The following is a 19241-nucleotide window of genomic DNA, read 5'->3' on the forward strand; positions in this document are numbered from 1 at the left end:
GATGTTGGCAATTTAATCTCTGGTTCCTCTGCCTTTTCTAAAACCAGCTTGAACATCTGGAAGTTCACGGTTCACGTATTGCTGAAGCCTGGCTTGGAGAATTTTGAGCATTACTTTACTAGCGTGTGAGATGAGTGCAATTGTGCGGTAGTTTGAGCATTCTTTGGCATTGCCTTTCTTTGAGATTGGAATGAAAACTGACCTTTTCCAGTCCTGTGGCCACTGCTGAGTTTTCCAAATTTGCTGGCATATTGAGTGCAGCACTCTCACAGCATCGTCTTTCAAGATTTGAAATAGCTCAACTGGAATTCCATCCCCTCCACTAGCTTTGTTCCTAAGGCCCACTTGACTTCACATTCCAGGATGTTTGGCTCTAGGTGAATGATCACACCATTGTGATCATTCTGGGTTGTGAAGATCTTTTTTGTACAGATCTTCTGTGTATTCTTGCCACCTCTTCTTAATATCTTCTGCTTGTTAGGTCCATACCATTTCTGTCCTTAATTGAGCCCATCTTTACATGAAATGTTCCCTTGGTATCTCTAATTTTCTTGAAGAGATCGCTAGTCTTTCCCATTCTATTGTTTTCCTCTATTTCTTTGCATTGATCACTGAGGAAGGCTTTCCTATCTCTCCTTGCTATTCTTTGGATTATCAAACCACACAGACATACTCATAATTCTCTAATAATGTCAGCCTCTCCTTACACATTTGTGTTTTGCTCATGCTCTTCCCTCTCAGAAATTGCCTTCTTTTTCTGCTCCACTGGATAAACTCCTATTCATACTTTAAAGATCCAGTTCAAGTATCATCTGCCTTGAAAAGTTTCCCCCAACATCTCCAGGTGTGAGTTGCCCCTTCCTAGGTATTCTTAACACCCTGAACCTCCCAGTCACACATTCTTACAGTCCTTTATCCACAAGATTGGGAGCTCCATCAGGTATGAACTAGTGTCTTCTAGTGTTCAGCATATAGCAGGAGTTTAATATGTGAATTATGCAGAGTACATCATGAGAAATGCTGGACTGGAAGAAGCACAAGCTGGAATCAAGATTGCCAGGAGAAATATCAATAACCTCAGATATGCAGATGACACCACCCTTATGGCAGAAAGTAAAGAGGAACTAAAAAGCCTCTTGATGAAAGTGAAAGTGGAGAGCAAAAAAGTTGGCTTAAAGCTCAACATTCAGAAAACGAAGATCATGGCATCTGGTCCCATCACTTCATGGCAAATAGATGGGTTAACAGTTGAAACAGTGTCAGACTTTATTTTTTTGGGCTCCAAAATCACTGCAGATGGTGACTGCAGCCATGAAATTAAAAGACGCTTACTCCTTGGAAGGAAAGTTATGACCAACCTAGATAGCATATTCAAAAGCAGAGACATTACTTTGCCAACAAAGGTCCGTCTAGTCAAGGCTATGGTTTTTCCTGTGGTCATGTATGGATGTGAGAGTTGGACTGTGAAGAAGGCTGAAGGCTGAAGAATTGATGCTTTTGAACTGTGGTGTTGGAGAAGACTCTTGAGAGTCCCTTGGACTGCAAGGAGATCCAACCAGTCCATTCTGAAGGAGATCAGCCCTGGGATTTCTTTGGAAGGAATGATGCTAAAGCTGAAACTCCAGTACTTTGGCCACCTCACGCGAAGAGTTGACTCATTGGAAAAGACTCTGATGCTGGGAGGGATTGGGGGCAGGAGGAGAAGGGGACGACAGAAGATGAGATGGCTGGATGGCATCACCGACTCGATGGACATGAGTTTGGGTAAACTCTGGGAGTTGGTGATGGACAGGGAGGCCTGGCGTGCTGCGATTCATGGGGTCGCAAAGAGTCGGACACGACTGAGCAACTGAACTGAACTGAAAGTATTAATCGATTGTGTTTTTATTTGGCCAAATTGAGGAAGCAAAATGCAGTTGTTTTGGCCTAATTTAGATCTGCACATTTTGAAAGGGAAAGAGTAATGGGATTGACTGGATTACAGAAAATCCAAAAATCTTGGGACTCACAGAGTCCACAGAACTTTATCTCTGGATCACTATATGCCCCAAGTGATCATCTCCATGTCTGGATCAGTAAAGGAGCCTGACATCTTAATTTGTAACATTTCTTGATAGATCCCTCCTGACTCACCCACATCCCCACTTTATTTTTGGTAGTAGGAAAGAATTTATAATAAAAAAAATAATTTCAATAGTTTTAAAAATTAGACAACTCCCTCAAGTATAGTTTTAAAAACAATGCTTTTTTCATAATTGAACTGAGTTCTATTCAACACTTACATCTTTTGGGATATGATTATTCAGTAATGAGACTTATTTTATAAAAATATATATATATTTCAAATTCTTTTTATTTCATAGACTCTATCAGAAGCAAACAGATATTTGATTAGGGTTCAAGATGTGGCCCAACTTCACTGCTGTGATGAGGACATAAGTTTCTATTTAAGGTAAACATTCAACTATCCTATGGCTATGAGTGTGTCTTAATTATTTTGTACCCAGAATCCAGTACAATGTTTGTCATATTGTAAATATACAATAAATCTTTGTGTTGATCTGAAAAGTTACACATACACCCCTCTGAGACGATGTAAGGTGTTTATCACCTTACTCAGATTCCAGGCAGCTCCTTCATAGAATGGAAGAAACCCAACTGTCACTGCCTGGGCCACTAACTCGAGACATGGGATTTCTGGTTTGGTCACTTTCCTACTGAGAGGAGAGCTGATGTGAGATATCACATGGATGATCTGCTCAACTCTAAGAAAGAGAAGACCAGTTAATTATCTGCAGTTAGTTACTGAGGTCAGCGCTCCAAAGGTCTCACCGTAGGACCACCATTGTACTGAGGTCTCACATGTCTGGTTTGCACAGTGCTCACAGTAGTGTAAAAACTATTGTGATGCGAAGGTGCTAACATTTCCTTTTCTCCTTTAGAACAAGGATGGGCAAACTTTTCCGTAAAGGGTTAGATGGTAAGTATTCTAGGTCTTTCTTGCCAAATGATATCTGTGGCAACTAACTTTGCCATTGTAGCACAAAAGCAGCTACATAAATACAATACATAATGATTAATATGATCTTCATAAACAATACATGTGTAGCTGTGTTCCAATAAAACTTTATTTACAAAAAGCAAGGAGTGGGGCCATTGTTTTTAAATTCTTGCTTTAGAAAACTATTTGAAATCTATGTTTTCAGTATTAATGGCAAAGATGGTAGCTCCACAAACAGTAACCAAATGCAGAGGAATTAATTCCAATAAAAGAAATGAAAATCAGATTACCTGTTATTTCAATGAATATTTCACTGAATGTTTCCCAAAGGCCAGGACAGGATTTGGGATGGAGGAGAGGTTGGAATAAACCAGTCCCTTAAATGAAAATCAAATCACACAACTGTGTCGCTTCTCACTGTCACAGTGTTTTTGTTTTCTCATTTTGTTGTTTTTGGTCAGGAGCAATAGAAATGAGCTACAAGAGAAGGAACTAGATATCAAGTCAGCAATTCTAAACACAGTGTAGTAGGACACATGCTAGGGATTATTCCAGTTTTTTATTATTAGAATTAATTTTACCTTCATATGTTCATTCTCAGACACTCTTCCTTTATCTTTCTTTATCTACGTCCATGTTTCTGACTGACGGAATTTGCTCTGGGGAGAGTCATTTTAGAGCTAGGAAACTGGAGGCATGTGTCCCTCTGTAGATATAACCCACATAGTTTTGGATTACGCTTTTATGCACCTTGGAACTTTGACATTTTCATGTGTGACTTTAAACTTGCTGATTTTTTAAGCATTTTGTTTACTTTTGTTCTCCTTCTAATGGGGTGTCACCAGGTGCAAAGTGGAGCCTCTAAGGCCGGTGAATAGAGGCACGGCTTTAGATCACCAAACAGGGCCATCCACTGCTCAGACCCTGAGTCCTCTTGAGGACAAACATTACTAAACTACAGAGTATGTATATTGTTACCTTTACTTTTAGCTTACCCAAAGGGACCTATAGTCATTGACCAGGAAACTGGGCCCTGGGGGAAGAGAAATACCCAGACTTCCCAGAGATGCAGGACTCTGGCTCTGAATTGACTTTTATCCTGGCAACTGCCAAAAGCCACTATAATCCACTAGTCAGACTGGATGATGAGGACAAGGTGATAAACAGTTTTGACTTAGGTCAGCTCACAGAGGCTTCCCTCATGAATCAGACAGTAAAGAATCTGCTTGCAATGCTGGAGACCCATATTCAATCCCTGGGTTGGGAAGATACCCTGGAGAATGGAATGGCTACCCACTCCAGTATTCCTGCCTGGAAAATCCCATGGACAGAGGATACTGGCAGGCTACTGTTCACGGCGTTGCAGTGGGACACGACTGAGTGACTAACACTTAGCTCACAGAACCAATGACGTACTGTTATCTGTTCATGCCAAAGTTTATGCTCTGCAAATTACTTTTAAAGTTTTATGTATTTATGGAAGTTGGGTACTTTGTTTCTTGATCTGGCTAACGTATTAATAGTGATTAAATAATGACAAAACACTTCTAGAATGGTGTTAAGAATTTAAACTATGTTTGGCGGAGTCATTGAGTCTATTTGTGAAAAAGCAAAGAAATCCTGTCCAGGTTCAAGGAAAACACTCTACCCGTGGAGTTGGTTCTTCTGAATCCGAGCAGCAGCAGTTTTCTGAAACTTGAGTAGGATCCAGAGTTTCCATTTCAGTTGTTCCATTATGTCAATGTGAAAGGCAAAATTATTTGTTTTTACATATGTAGAATAATAAAGGTTTTTTAAAAAGGGTTCTGGTGTTTTTTGTCTTTGGATGAAACTTGTTGAAGCTCTTGGTGAGTATAAATGGCTTTTGGAAAGCTTTTTCCTAGGTAAAATACATTTATATGTATTTTAAATAGCACTTTCATAATAATAAAAACCTCTTTGTGCATTTATCTTTCCCTGCTCACGTCCTCAGGTTACAAGTGGCCTCAACTCCAAGTTCAATAAACGTGCCTGCTCCTTCTCCTCTGGGCCATCCACCCACCCAGCCCAAGTGGGTCACGCTATTAGAATTCGCCTTCATTTAACTTACTTTCAACGCTATCCCTTCCAAAGGGAAAAATCAAACATCTGTTTACCAAAGCAAACACTCCTTTCAAAGCTTCATCTTCAAAGCACCCTGGTAGGCACATTCCCTGGCCATTTAGATAGAAAGGCAAAGTTTTATTACAGCTTTTAAACATTTTTCTCAAATGATATGATTCTTATCAGTAATAAGAGTAAAAATATTGCCAAAGGGTCACAAACATGGGTGGAATTCTTTCGCCTAGGGTGGCCACTCAGCACATACAGCTCACCACATACTGATCTAAATGCACCCCCTTTCTTGCTTCCCCCTTTCCCTCATCCCTATTTCTATTTGCTCCCTTATTCTCAGAAAAACCTATCAACTTAATCTGGAACATATTTCTTTCAAACTGTCAGTAAATATGAAGCATCCCTCTCCTTCCAGCCTAAATCATAACCACAGATATGGGAAGGAAATGTGTGAAAAAGGAAGGTGGCTCCAGGGGTTGGATGACCAGTGCACTTCTATCTCTCCACACACCTAACATGACCTGTACCCCCTACACTCTCCCAAGAGCTGAACCTGAAGCAAAGCACTCCTTAAAATGTTTAAACCACTCGCTCTCCCAGTCTAGTCTTTTGGCCACCTCATGGGCACAGCTGTAGTTAATACACGACTTAAGTACTCTGAAGTGTGGTTGGCGAATCATCATCACCAGGGAGCTGTTAGAAACACAGAATCTCAGGCTAGTCTAGCTCTACTGAATTTGCATTTCAATGAAAATCTCTGGGTAATTCAGATGCACAGTAAAGTTTGTACAAGTCAGAGCCATTATAATACAGAGTGGATTCTAAATGTGAATTATAGTAGCTTTTATGGAAAACAACCTGTCAGGCTTTGGTTAAAATATATACATATATACCGTTTGGTCAATCAATCCTACCCTTGGGAACCCTATCTGACAGAAATGTAAGGAGTCTGTTTGTATGTAAGGAACTGGTTTTTTCAAACATTGCTCACAGTGGCAATAAAGAAAAAACAAAGGAAATGAGGGAGGGAAAAAAGAGACCTGAGCCTGCAAAGAAATGCCCACTAAGTGAGGGAAGAGTTAGAAAAATGATGGTCCATCCATGCTATTATTTGGTCATTAAAAAGAACTCGATTTCTATTGCTGAGAAAAGCAAGAAAAGAGCCTGGAATAATACTTAAAACAACCTACCTGTAAATAGATGCATACATAGGTACATATGTGAGTGACTACTTGAATGGGTTAAAAAAAAAAGTAAAGAGTATATACTGTTTGGTAATGTGGGTAACGTAAGTGAAGGGAGGAGTGAGCCAAAAAAGTGAAACCAAAGAGCAGTGCACGGAAACAACCGACAGTATATGCTGATATAACTGCATCACTTCTGAACGACTTTATCTGGATCTAACTCACCAATTTAAAAATTAAACACAGATGATGGCAATAAAAACTAAGAGAATTCCTCTGAATAAACCAGTCAACTGAGTTGCTTGCTTAGAGTAACTTCTTGAGGGTTTCTTGATGCTTCTAGGAGAAAAACATTTTTGGGGGGCTATCCTCCATCAAAGTAACGAGCTTGCTGCACTTGGCCATTCCTGGGTCTGGACAGAGATTGGGGACATGGGTGAGGCTCTCCCAAGTTCCTCCCTAGTACATCATTTGATAACCCACACCAGAGCACAGTGAAATCTGCTAAACACTGTGATCTGACTCCATCAGCAGACAACCACAGAGGATACTAGATGGAGGTTGGGGATCAAAAAATGCCTACCAATGACCATGGTAGCAACCTCAGTAGAACTGAAGAGCTACTTAAATCCAACTTTTCATCAATTTCTCTCCAACTGTATTAGAAAATTGTTTCCTACTTAGTAAATGCTTTTCTTTTCCCTGCTTTCTACTTAAGACACTGCACACCTTACTGATTCTTGTGCTTCTCTCTAACCCAACCAGTTATCCTTAAAGATGAAACCAAACTACATGAAAACATTCCCCGCAGATTGTCTAAGTACATCAAACACAAAATACCAACACAGCTTTAACCTGACTTGTGTTGTAACACTGGGAAAATTCAGTGTTCATTTTTTCCTGCATCGATTGGATACTGTCCAATGGATAAGATCAAATCATTCCACCAGGAACCCTGAGGCCCACCCACATAACTGGTCTGACAGACAGAGGGACTACTCACACCAGGAGAAAATAATACAGAGAACTTCAAAAAGTCAGTCCAAAGGTCTGAGGTGGGGAAAGACCCTGATGATGAGCTTATCAAGGTAAAGATGGTGAAGTGTGTAACAAAGCACATATGTATGCGTACGTAAAACTAAACTGCTCTTTCTCTTTTTTAAACCAGGCTCTATGAACATACCTGTGATCTCAGTCTTTTCCTCTTCAACGATGCACTGCTCGTTTCTAGTCGGGGTACATCTCATACTCCATTTGAAAGGACTTCAAAATCAACCTACCAATTCATTGCATCAGTGGCACTTCATAGGTTAATCATAGAAGACATACCAGATTCCAAATGTATGTATTCTCTTCCTCCAAAGAGATCACACCTTTAAGAAGCTGTATTATATAAAACTCATTAGCTATTAAAATAGGAAAGCAGGAAGAGAACTGGAATTTGCATTTGCAAATAATTTCCCAAGTATTTTTAGGATCTCACTAATGTAAACTTTCCTTTACCTTTGAAATAGCAAAAGAAAGGAATGCTGGCATCTTCAGACACATACTCTACACATTAGGAAAACAGCTTTCCAAAGACACAAAGGGAGACATAACCCTGTATTATTGCCAGGGAAGCTGGCAATAACCACTATTTTAACTTCTATTGCTTGTAGATGTTACAATTTTTATCTATTACTTTTCCATTATACTAGGACTAAGTGATTATTGCAGATTTGACTGTACTTTTTTCCGTAAATTTGCATTTACAAGTTCTCTAAAGGATGTATTTGCAAATGATGTTTAGTAACAAAACATTTAACTCATAATCTCAAAAGAAATAATCGTTACAAAAAGAAATCCTACTTAAACCTACTGTACCTTTTAGTTTTTATCTTACACTCTACTTCCCAATCTTCAAAAGATCTGTATCTCTTTTCCTATATTTCTGTTAGGCCAGACAATCTGAATGTAACACCTTTTGTTCCAATATTTTTCACTGCACGTGAAGGTAGGACTTATGGGTAAAGCTAGAACCAAGATCTCAGAGAAGGAACTAATCTAAAAAGAGCTGCTTTCCATTAGCTTTGGCTTCATTTAAAATCTGAGAGAAACTGAACACTAAATGTGGGAATAAATATTTTCACCTATTGAGAAATAAATATTTTCAAACTCAGGGTTAATTATCCATAATGTGCATGACATGTCTCCTTCCATCTCCCCTTAATCAGCTGTGCTCTATGTCAGAACATCATAATGTGAGCTAAAAGTGGGCATTCAGCTAAGTTGTCGTTGGCTTCTTTCTATCCTGGTGCTCATACCAGGGTGGTTAAGGTCCAGCTCTCAGCATCTCTTATCTACAGTAACTCTTGTAAAGACCTTTACCGGTCCCAGTTCCTTCTGAAATTAAAGAATATCATATCATCTATTACTTTAAAAATAATTGCTAATTATAATTAAACAATTATAAAGACAAGTTTATTTTAGACTATATTTGAATTATTCAGTAATTTAGGAAGTTATATTCTAAACTGGATTTGTGTTTGAGACTTTTTCAAAAAGTCTTCAAGATGATTTGATCAACTCTTGAATTTTAAAACATTTTTTCCTTTTGACTGTTACCTACAAAAATTAATTTATGTACTTCCAATATTTTTACAGTTATCAAGAATGCATTTATTCTTCAAGGTCCAAAACATGAATGGATTTGTGCAACAGAAGTTGAAGATGATAAATTTCTATGGTTGTCTGTACTCCAAAATGCCATCAAAAGTAGTATGGAAAAGTGAGTCTGGACTTCAAACACCAGGGGTGCCAATCTGCCCTGACAAAGACAACATATTGTTTTCTGTTCCAGAAGATTCAGTAAGAAGCAGAATAATGGTTCATCATGGATGATCGGTGGATGAACTAGGGGGACGCATAAAGTTACTCCTAACTTTTAAACTTTATCATCTATGCTCAATTATGTGAAATGGATAAGAAAAATTTGAATATAAAAATCTGAACCACTTCTTTTGATAGTTGTTTTTCATGGACATTATTATTTAATCTGACTGACAAAACCTAAGACTGAATAAGGATATTGAGTATTTAAAGATTTGTTTTCTGATCTAATGAAAAATAAAGTCATAATGAAAAGTATTTCTTAAATGATCAGTCTAGAGAAATGTCTTAATCTGCTGGTGATTTATCAACATCTTTTAACATTTCCATGAAATAGTTATGGATTTTAAAAATATGTATAAGAAATCTAAACAGTACTTTACTAAAAAACTGGTCACATATATCCAAAATATGAATGTATTTCTACAGAGAGCATTAAAAACATACCACTATAAAGCACTAAAATTTTCTGTAATTCTTAAGTGTTCTTTTGTTGCAAAATTAAATTCTTAGACCTTCCAAATAAAATGGTTTAAAAATTTGTTACATTGCTAAATTAGAAGGCCATTTGGTAGAGGGTGAGGGGGTACAAAAAACAAAAACGAAACTTGCCTGTAATGGAAATTAGCTGAGTAAAAACTGAAGAAATTAAGACAATTCTATTTAAAACATAAAAAAATAAAAATAGGTATTGAGTAGTTTTCTGGGCCCTTAAAGCTTTAATTATTTAATAAACTGAAGCTATAACCTGGTTAGCTACTTTGAAACTTTGGCTGATATATGCAGTAGTAATAGTTTTACTCAATTAATGGTAGATAACACTGTATTAATCTTGGAAGCTTTTGGCTGTCAGTTTCCTCTTTGCTTCAAATTCTCCTTTAAGGAAATGAAATCTACTAGTACAGTCTAGGATTGTGAAGTAGGCTATTTTAAACATTTTCTTTTTTCTATAACAAAAATACAAATTCCTTCTAATTCTTAAAAAAAGTACAAAAGTTAAAATGTTTTTAATTAGTGTAAAATCACACTTCTGATTATGATAAAACCATGTAGCTCAACATCTATGTCAGATAGAATAAAACATTAAAGGAATGCCTGCTCTTAGTCAGCAATAAATGTAAATTCACAAATGTGATCAAAATGGAAATACCATAGAATACAAAACAAATCCCGAGACACTACATTATCCTGAATAGGACATACTTTAGAAACTCTTTGTTAACAGGAAAAGTCTCTCTCTATAGCAAAAGAATGGAGTAGAAATGGTAACCCACTCTAGTATTCTTGCCTGGAGAGTCTCATGGACAGAGGGGCCTGACAAGCTACAGTCCATGGGGTCACAAATAGCTGGACATGACTGAGGGACTAAACAACAAAAACATGGCAAAAGAAAGAGTAACAAGAGAGCTAAAGATAACTAGGAATCTTAAGGAATTTTCGTTTATTATAATAGTGAATAATTAAGATCCTCAGAAGTTCTAAAACATGTTACTTGAAAACACTTCTAGAGACTGATGAACATAAGCTTATAATTGCGAGTTTAGTGCATAAATCATGCAAAAAGTGACGTCTGCAGCTGGACAGTACTTTTGTGGCTTGCAGCGTCAACACTTTCCCTTTGCTTCTAGCAGACAATTTAAAAATGCCTATCTTTAGTTATTTCCTAATTTTACAGGACTGCCGAGGAATTAAAATCTCACACACAACAAAGTTTAAGTCACAGGTGATCCTGATCAAACGTTCGTAAGGAAAACATAAAATCTGCCCTCTAAGCTGATGTGAAAAGCTTGAAAGTGCCATGAGACTCTTGAAGAATGTTGATTACAGCAGAGCTTATGGTTAAAGTATGCCTTATCCAATACAGTTCTTTCAAATTAAAAATCAAATAGGAAACGCATTTTAAAGATTGTTGGATTCTTTAAGTATTAAGCCTAAAAGACAAATTGACAGTTTATTTAGTCTCCTTTTGAAAATATTTCTGAGTTTGTGCTTAAGGTGTTAAATGAGAAGCCCACTGTGTAAATCCAAGCAGTGTGAGGTTTTGGCCACTAAGTATAATGCACCAAAGTTATGAGATAACACAGGGGGAGGGGGGCTGTGCCAACAAACACAATACACCCTCCAGAAAAAGTCATCCTGACCCTTTTATTGTTGAAATTAAAAAATAAAAGATACTTAAATACAATGGTGAACATATAGGGCAAAACAGAATCATAAAATTTAATGTTGAATTAAGCAGTGAGCTGAATGTCTGGGTCTCCAAATTGGCTTTGAACCCAAAACCGCTTAAAAATGGGTATGTTCACAGTTAACGGCAATTGGCTTATAGGTGAGAGAATGGTCGAAGCTGTTCCAGTTGAACTTCCAGGGAAATTCTCTCCTCAAGAACATCCTGAAAAAGATGGAAAGACAAGTTATGTTTCAACATATACAAAAATGAAGGCACATCTAACAGCAGCTCTGCATCAATAAAACAATTTCCGTTCCTTAAGAAGATGAAGGGACAGCTGTTCCTTTTAGAAACAGTTTCTTTATAGGTGCATGCATTAAAACACAATCTTAATTAAAATCTTTTTTTCTCATTACTTAAAATCAGGGTAATTGAATGTTTTTTTCCTTCATTATTAGAAAAGCCAGTATTTGCAGATGGTGGCTATTAATGCATGAATTTTGCACGAAGCCCACCCCTTGCAATAACTGCAGATACGCTGATTAACAAAGATTCTTTCCCCTGGTGATTACCTCTGGTCATAACAACTCCTGCACCTCATTTTGAGATTCCGTTTCACAATGAATAAATGTATTTTATAATCAAAATTTCTAATGACTGTCGATTTGGGGCAGTCTTTTCAGTCAGCAACTTCTTATGAAGCCATATCATTTTTTTCTTTTTCTCTTGTTTTAACCAGAATTACCTCCTATCTGGTACCACATTTTCTCAGAGGATAATGAGAAAAGTGATTTTTAAAACCAGCTTCCATATACATGTTTCTATGGTTTTTTGTAGTTCTTCAGAAAAACATGCATTAACAAAACTTTCACCTCAAGGTATGCTACTAGCAAGCTTGTCATTTAGTTTTACATTCTTCCTTTACAATGGACCAAATTCACAAGTCATAGAACAGCTATGAATATCTTCTTTAACTAAAGAGTTATACAAGAATATTATTCCTTTAACGTATATTTATCAAATGCCCAACATGTGTGAAGTTTTGAGGACAGAGACATGATGGTTATAAATCTATCCAGGACAATCTCAGTTTATCTCTGATGTCCTGGCCTATACATTAACATATCCTTTTCTCTTCAAAGTACTCTGGTTTGAACAATGTATTACATGGTCACTGTAAATGGGGATGATTATGACTTAGCCTCAGTGAGTTCAGGTTAGTAGGACAGAGACACAAATGTGCCATAGATACAGACAATTTAATAAATGCTAGAAAAGGAATATGAACAGAATACAGAATATTCTGTATTCATTTTACATTTCCATGGACTCCTTCCTCATCTTTATGGTTTACAACCTTGCTACTCAAAGTGGAGTCAACTGTCCAGGAGCATCTCCTTCACCTGGAAGCTTATTAAAAATTGCAGAAGTCTCAGGTCCCTCTCCATACTGGACATGAATCAAAATTTTCATTTTAACATGTGACCCCTTCCTAAGTGTATACAATTAAGGTTTGAGAACCACTGGTTTATAAGATGTGAATGCCTAATAATGTTGATGAATCATACATGATTCTGCTTGCTGGTTTCTATGTATAGGGATTCAAAAAAATCATGGTTAGTAGTAAGCAAGAAAACAAACTCATCCTCTCAAGCACAGATGACAGAAGTACACGCTGGCCCTGAGCACCATTTCTATTTAAGGTTTGTCTTTTCTGTTTTAGAGATGATCTAAATTGCCCCCATCCCTCTTCTTTAGACCTGTCATTTTCACAGAATCTTAGTTGTTTTGATAAAAGGATAAATTTACAATACTCGAATCATTGTAGAATTAGTGTATAGACAGCCACATATATGATCCTAGAGGTAGCAGAGGTCACAACATTTCTACTCTTGGGTTTCATTATGAAAGTTAACGAACATTTTCAGTTCAGTTCAGTAGCCCAGTCATGTCCAACTCTTTGCGACCCTATGGACTGCAGCACGCCAGGTCTCCCTGTCAATCGCCAACTACCAGAGTTTACTCAAATTCATGTCCATTGAGTCAGTGATGCCATTCAACCATCTGGTCTTCTGTTTTCCCCTTCTCCTCCTGCCTTCAATCTTTCCCAGCATCAGGGTCTTTTCAAATGAGTCAATTCTTTGCATCAGGTGGCCAAAGTGTTGGAGTTTCAGCTTCAGCATCAGTCCTTCCAATGAACATTCAGGACTGAACATTTTAGGAATATGCTTTACATACATGTAGGATAAGGCAATCATACAAGAAATGAGTACAGGAAATTCTTTTTAATATTAAAAGATTCAAAGGCATATAAAACATTTTAGATCCACACTTCTCCTGCTACTTGGAAAAGTTTCATACTAGCATAAGAACTGGTGGATCACCTCCAAGTCTAGTTCAACAATAAGAGGCTCTGAGTCCATGGAACTTTCCAAATAAAGATTCAGAAACTACATTACCTTTAACTGTTGCTGCAATTCACTATTCAATCTGGCCAAAACTGTGTTGGTTTCCTTATTGCGTCTAATTGATGCCTGAATAGCTTTCTTATCTTTCCCAACAGACCTGAGAAGATAAAGAGAGCAAAAAACGTGACCTTCATTCTTATTATTAAATTCGCTCCATTCTTCCCTGTGATCTATGGCTAATCCCAGAATGCTGAGGAAGCATCTTTGCCCTGCTAGCATAGCTCAACCTTGCTTGATCAGTTTTAAAGCTCAACCAAAAACTACTAAGCTTCAGAGGCTTAATTACTGTAGTTATTGATTTAGTGACTTTTCTGTAGAATCACCTGAGTTTAAGTCAGTGCAGAGGAGGTATAAGCAAACTTTTTCTATAAATGGTCAGACAGTAACTATTTTAAGCTTTGCAGACCATACCATTTCTGCTGAATAGTCTGTTTTTTTTTTTCATCTTTTCTTTTTCTCTTTTTAAACAAAAATGTAAAAAAATTTTTACATTTTACAAAAAATGTAAAAGCCCTTACAAAAACTGGCTATGGGTTGACTTTGGCCCATAAGCCCTAGTTTGCCAATTCTTGATTCTAGAACAACCATAGTTAAAACATCAGTGTTACTGTGCACTATAATTTTTAAAGTCTGCTCTAGGATTTGTAACTTGAGTTGAACTATTAGGCAGGTAAAAGTGGGAAGAATATTCCACTTACTCATAAATGAGAAAAGGGAACAGTGGAGGACCTGTGTTCAACTACAGGACCAGTCTGACCATAATTCCTTTCTGTTTAATATTTTTAATTACTGTGCATTTTGTTTCCAGTAATTACACGTGTTTAGGAACAGCTTTGATTACCGAGGAATAGAAGGTTGTGATGCAAGAACAGCAGCTAGGACACCTGTCTTCTGTGCATGTTCATCAACTTCTGGCCTTAATTCATCTTCTGATTTTAATCTCCTTCGAACAGGTTTAGGTGGTGGAGCAAGAGGTGTTGTGCCTTTGCTCTGGGAGACAAGAATTTCATGAATAATAAGCATTTCTTGAAGACATTTGTGGTTCGTTAGCACTTTGCCAACATCATATGCTTTCTTTAAGCCTTTCATTCTCTTAAGAATTATGGGTCACTTGTCCTCCTTTAAAGCAATTTATGTATTTGTGGCAACAGCTAACTTAAATTACAATGGGAAAGAATGTTCCTAGTGACATCACAAGTGTAAATGTACCTATTAGACAAAAATTTTTACAGGGTGACATAACAAGCTCAAGGCCCAGATTCTGTGACTCAAGGTTATAATATTCAGTTTTAACATAACACACTCAATATGTATCTGTTCAATAACTATAAAAGAGAGTCTCCAGAAATATGCGTCCAGTATCACTATAGGGTTTTCTATTCAAATATCCTAAGATATATTATCTTAATGAATATAAAGAAGTGGAAAACCAGGTAATTCTTTAAAAAATCTTTCATTAAGATATACAAGAGCTCTTAAAAATGAATGGCTATTTTATTGGAGATCTGTCCTCAACAGAATCAAATATAACAGTCTGGTATTTACTGTAACCTGATTTGACCTGTTAATAAATAAAAACAAGAGTCAACTGCCATCCCTTTGGGTAAATATTATTTTTAATCTATTGCCATTTACTCACAAAATAAAACTATTAAAAAAATTACAGAAATACTAACAGTAAAAAAAAAAAAAAAAAAAAAAGTGTCCAGAAAGTAGCATTTAAATACTTTCAGAAACACTCACTGTTTTAATGACTACCAGGGATGTCTCAATGATAACAAAAAAAGTGACCAAAATTTTTTTCTCAAAAAGTGTCCTGTTATCTGCAATGTACTTTGAAATGCAAACAACAGATAAGAAGGACGGATATAGAGAGAACGATGCAGGTATAAAGCAAGTATATTAACACAAGGAAAAATGTTATATTTTTCTATTTCTTTAATTCTGTATTTATATGAAATGAAGAACATTCACTAAACATACTGATAGTCATTTCGTTATATATGTAAGTCAAATAATTATGTTGTATACCTTAACTTCTACTGTGTTATGTGTCAATTATATCTTAATAAAACTGGAAGAAAAATATAGTAAATATTAATAGTACAATCAAGGTGTGGCTTTATTGTACAATATAAAATTCTTTTAACTCTTCTGTATGTTTAAAATTTTTTGCAATAAATTTTTGGGAAAACATTCCTAAGACAGCTAAAAAAAAGCAGAGAGTGTAATATTAACCTTAGAGGGTTGATAATCTTTCCCTGTTATACTCAGAACTGAAATAACAGAAACTGAGTGTGACAAAAAAGGAAGTTCTACTTCATGTACTTGAAACAATGTAATAACCACACAAAATCTGAGAACCTGTGGCACGCATTAATACAAATGACAGGCTATCATCTCTACCTCTAGGTGGACTGTATTCTGAGACAGGTTATATGTATTACAGTTTAAGGCAGTGAAATGGGTTAGATGATCTCTAACTTTACTTGTAAGATTTTCAAATTATATCATATAATTTTTATATGTATAAAACAATCAATACTATAAAAGACTTTTGTATACCACATTGGCGGGAGCACTAGCAGCTGTCTTTTCTTCAATTTTACTATCTGTTTTGGCAACTCGAGAACTTGCGGGATCAGAAGATTTTTCAACCTAGAGATGAGTATATTATTATTACAAATTATATTTAAGTAACACACATATATGAATAAATATATAAGTAACAGATTAGAGAGCAAAATGTTTAGAAAACATTCATTCTAACAGTAAGAAGCTCAGATGAAGAGGAGAGGAGTTTGAGACTACCTTGTAAAACGATCATGCATCTGCCCCTTTAGGGCAGAGAGGGAAGAGAATACATCTCTGAGGGGATGGCAGACGATGTCTGGGAAGTTCTTTGGTTGGGGGAGGGTACGTACAAGTACCCGCTGCACACCGCTACTCCCACCTCAGGCCTGCTCTGCCTTCTTGGAGGTACAGCCCATTTCCCTAGTAGCACCAGGCCAGGAGAAAAGTTTGAAGAACTAGCTGGTAGAAAATTTTCCATGGACCAAATCTATAAAACTCTTTATGTAAATTATGCCAGTCAAACGTCAGTTTTTTTAATTAGAGAAGATCAGTATAAATTGGAATAATCAGAGCAAACTTCCCCTCTTCCCTCCAACTCCATATTTACACTTATGAGGACAGGGATCCCTGTCCCACATACAGAAGTTTTTGCTGCTAGAACCAAACAGTCCCGCAGAACACTGGCTGCAAACATGAATTTCTGGCATCCTGTGGTCTGTAAGTCTGTCTAACTGATGTGACTTACTCCCATACAATTTTCACCAAATCACACAATCAAATGCTTAGCATTAAGATGCAACCCCATAAACTGGCTTATTCTCAAACAAACTGAGGGTAGCTATGGCAACCACAGCTTCTTCTTATACAGAAATCTTTGAACCACACAATCAGATGCTTAGCATTAAAATGCAACTCCCAGAACAGTGTTTTAGCCAAAACCAGATGGTTGCATCTTTTCATGTGACATCTACCCTTCACCCTGATATTGATTCTTACTAAGCATTTTTTTTTTTTTTCGATTCTTACTAAGCATTTTATGCAACCAGTAGGTGGTCTGAGGCCAGTGAGAAATTGAGAAGCATTGATATAGGGAATAGAAACCTTCTAAAAGCAGCAACAGCAGGTATTTTACTCACTGATGTCCCTTCTATTATCTGCTCTTTTAGGGGTTCCTCTGTTTAAAGACTGGCTTATGAGCACAATATTGGAAGATTCCCAGCAGAAAATTAGAGAAGCCCTCGAAAACTGACCGGCAAGACCTCTGGATGTTTCTCGGCTTCATCATCTTGTTCTTCATTTACATTTGATGCAGCAAATACTTCAAATTGGCTGAAATCTGCAAAATTTGGTTGTTCTGGTATCTGCTGAGGTGAGGTACTAGTGTGAGTTATTAGGCCATCGGCATCCACTGGGCGATGCACAACGGGACCAGGAGCCTACAGGAGGGTTTAGGATACAGGAAGGAGCAAATCATTTTACTGATCTAGTGTCACAGAGTAGCTTTCCTTTTCTTTGAAAATTTATTATAAGGATGCTCTGATTTATTAGCTGAAAATTCAGGAGGGTGAGCTACAGTAACATTTAGCTCTAAAAAACCTTGAGTGAAATGCCAAGACACTAAAAAATTAAGATAACAAATCTCCAAATAAAAAGACACTTTCACAAAATTCTTATTGCCAAGAATGTGCATCAAAGGAGAGAAGTTCTGGCCTTAATCTCTGATTCTCCCCTTGCGTCTATTTTTTCTTAATTAGGTTGCTGCATAATTGTTCATTATTTTAAAAAACTGTTTTTAAAAATGTTTCACTATGTTTCTAAAAAGACTGTTATCTTTAAAGTGTGAAAACCAGTGCACTCTCCTTCAATTTGTCCTCCACTCTTTACAAGATCAATTCTTCTAAAGTCTCCACTTGAAAACTAAACTTACTGAGTATCTACTTTTGACCAAACAAATAAGGTCCATCCTTAACAGAGCTGATAATCTAGTGCAGGATACGAGAAAAGTAAACAAGGGATTAAAATACAGTGTGAGGAGTTTTGTGACAAAGGAAGCACAGGAAGCTAAAGGAATAAATCTGAAGTCTCTCCCCTGCTCACCCTTAAAAAATCCTCCATATCCTACAAGAAAAACTCCACCATCTTAGTATGATATAGGAGATGCTCTGTCATTTCCTCACCTCTTCAATTTTATTTCCCATCACTCTAGTTGTACTAAACTCAGCAGCTTTTCCTTGAAGAATATGCCAGGCTTACCTTACCCTCTGTGCTACTCCTTCTGGTTGTAATGCCTTTTCCTCAAGAAATAGTATTTTATCTTTCAAGTCTCTGCTTAAGTCTAACTGCCTTCATTTTACTTGACTTTTTCAGTGTGATCCCTGATGTTACTAGCTAGGACATCTATGCTAAATCATTTTATAAGTATGTCTACTATAGCATTTCTATTATAACTGTTTACAGGTCTGTTTTTCCCACTAGACTGGTTCTTGAGTCAAGAGATAATTCACTGGGTTTTACACCTTAATGCAGTAAAAGTATTTTCGTTAGCCCTTTAGATAAAATAAATACTGGAATATTCAAATTTCAGTATCTTTGATAATTAGGAAACCATCTTTTTAACTACAAATAACCGATTTCATTATAAGACTCTAACTCAGAAAAATCAACCTAATTCATTCATGTAAAAATGCAGCTAGTCAGTCACATAAAACTAAGCTACAAACTAGAATCTATTTTGGAACATAATAGTTTTATGCAGATGAAACAACTTTGACCTGTTAGTTGTGCAACACTTTATTCACTGATGCAGTAACACATCTAGGGAGATACAGGGAGGTTACCCTGAGTCACTACTAGATCCAGGACACACATGACACTTCCTATCC

At 36.8% G+C, this 19241-nt stretch overlaps 2 protein-coding genes across 22 annotated transcripts in view; one reads left to right on the forward strand and one right to left on the reverse strand.

Annotated features, from left to right (window-relative positions):
* Positions 1 to 9612, forward strand: part of ECT2L (epithelial cell transforming 2 like) — a 79214-nt gene extending 69602 nt beyond the window's left edge. For 6 of the 11 annotated variants that reach the window (XR_015133259.1, XR_015133261.1, XM_086318066.1 and 3 more), the window contains 3 exons: positions 2364 to 2452; positions 7448 to 7620; positions 8923 to 9612. Coding sequence is in view for 4 of the 11 variants with exons in the window: in XM_086318066.1 (XP_086174192.1) it covers positions 2364 to 2452; positions 7448 to 7620; positions 8923 to 9050 (390 nt within the window). In the remaining 7 variants the exon portion in view is untranslated. Of the gene's footprint in view, positions 1 to 2363; positions 2477 to 4973; positions 5181 to 7447; positions 7621 to 8922 lie in introns of those variants that run through there. The other 5 variants (XR_015133256.1, XR_015133262.1, XR_015133257.1 and 2 more) reach the window with 3 other exon arrangements.
* A 1661-nt stretch (positions 9613 to 11273) lies between these two features.
* Positions 11274 to 19241, reverse strand: part of REPS1 (RALBP1 associated Eps domain containing 1) — a 90408-nt gene continuing 82440 nt past the window's right edge. For all 11 annotated transcript variants that reach the window (XM_086318082.1, XM_086318080.1, XM_086318076.1 and 8 more), the window contains 5 exons: positions 17610 to 17795; positions 16351 to 16443; positions 14627 to 14775; positions 13777 to 13882; positions 11274 to 11539 (listed from right to left, as the gene is read on the reverse strand). In XM_086318082.1, coding sequence (XP_086174208.1) covers positions 11471 to 11539; positions 13777 to 13882; positions 14627 to 14775; positions 16351 to 16443; positions 17610 to 17795 — 603 coding nt within the window. In that variant the 3' untranslated portion in view covers positions 11274 to 11470. The remainder of the gene's footprint in view (positions 11540 to 13776; positions 13883 to 14626; positions 14776 to 16350; positions 16444 to 17609; positions 17796 to 19241) is intronic.

The sequence above is a fragment of the Bos grunniens genome, chromosome 9 (assembly GCF_055505025.1).
Source record: "Bos grunniens cultivar Pamir isolate PY7600 chromosome 9, Bosgru_T2T1.0, whole genome shotgun sequence".
NCBI lineage: Eukaryota > Metazoa > Chordata > Mammalia > Artiodactyla > Bovidae > Bos > Bos grunniens.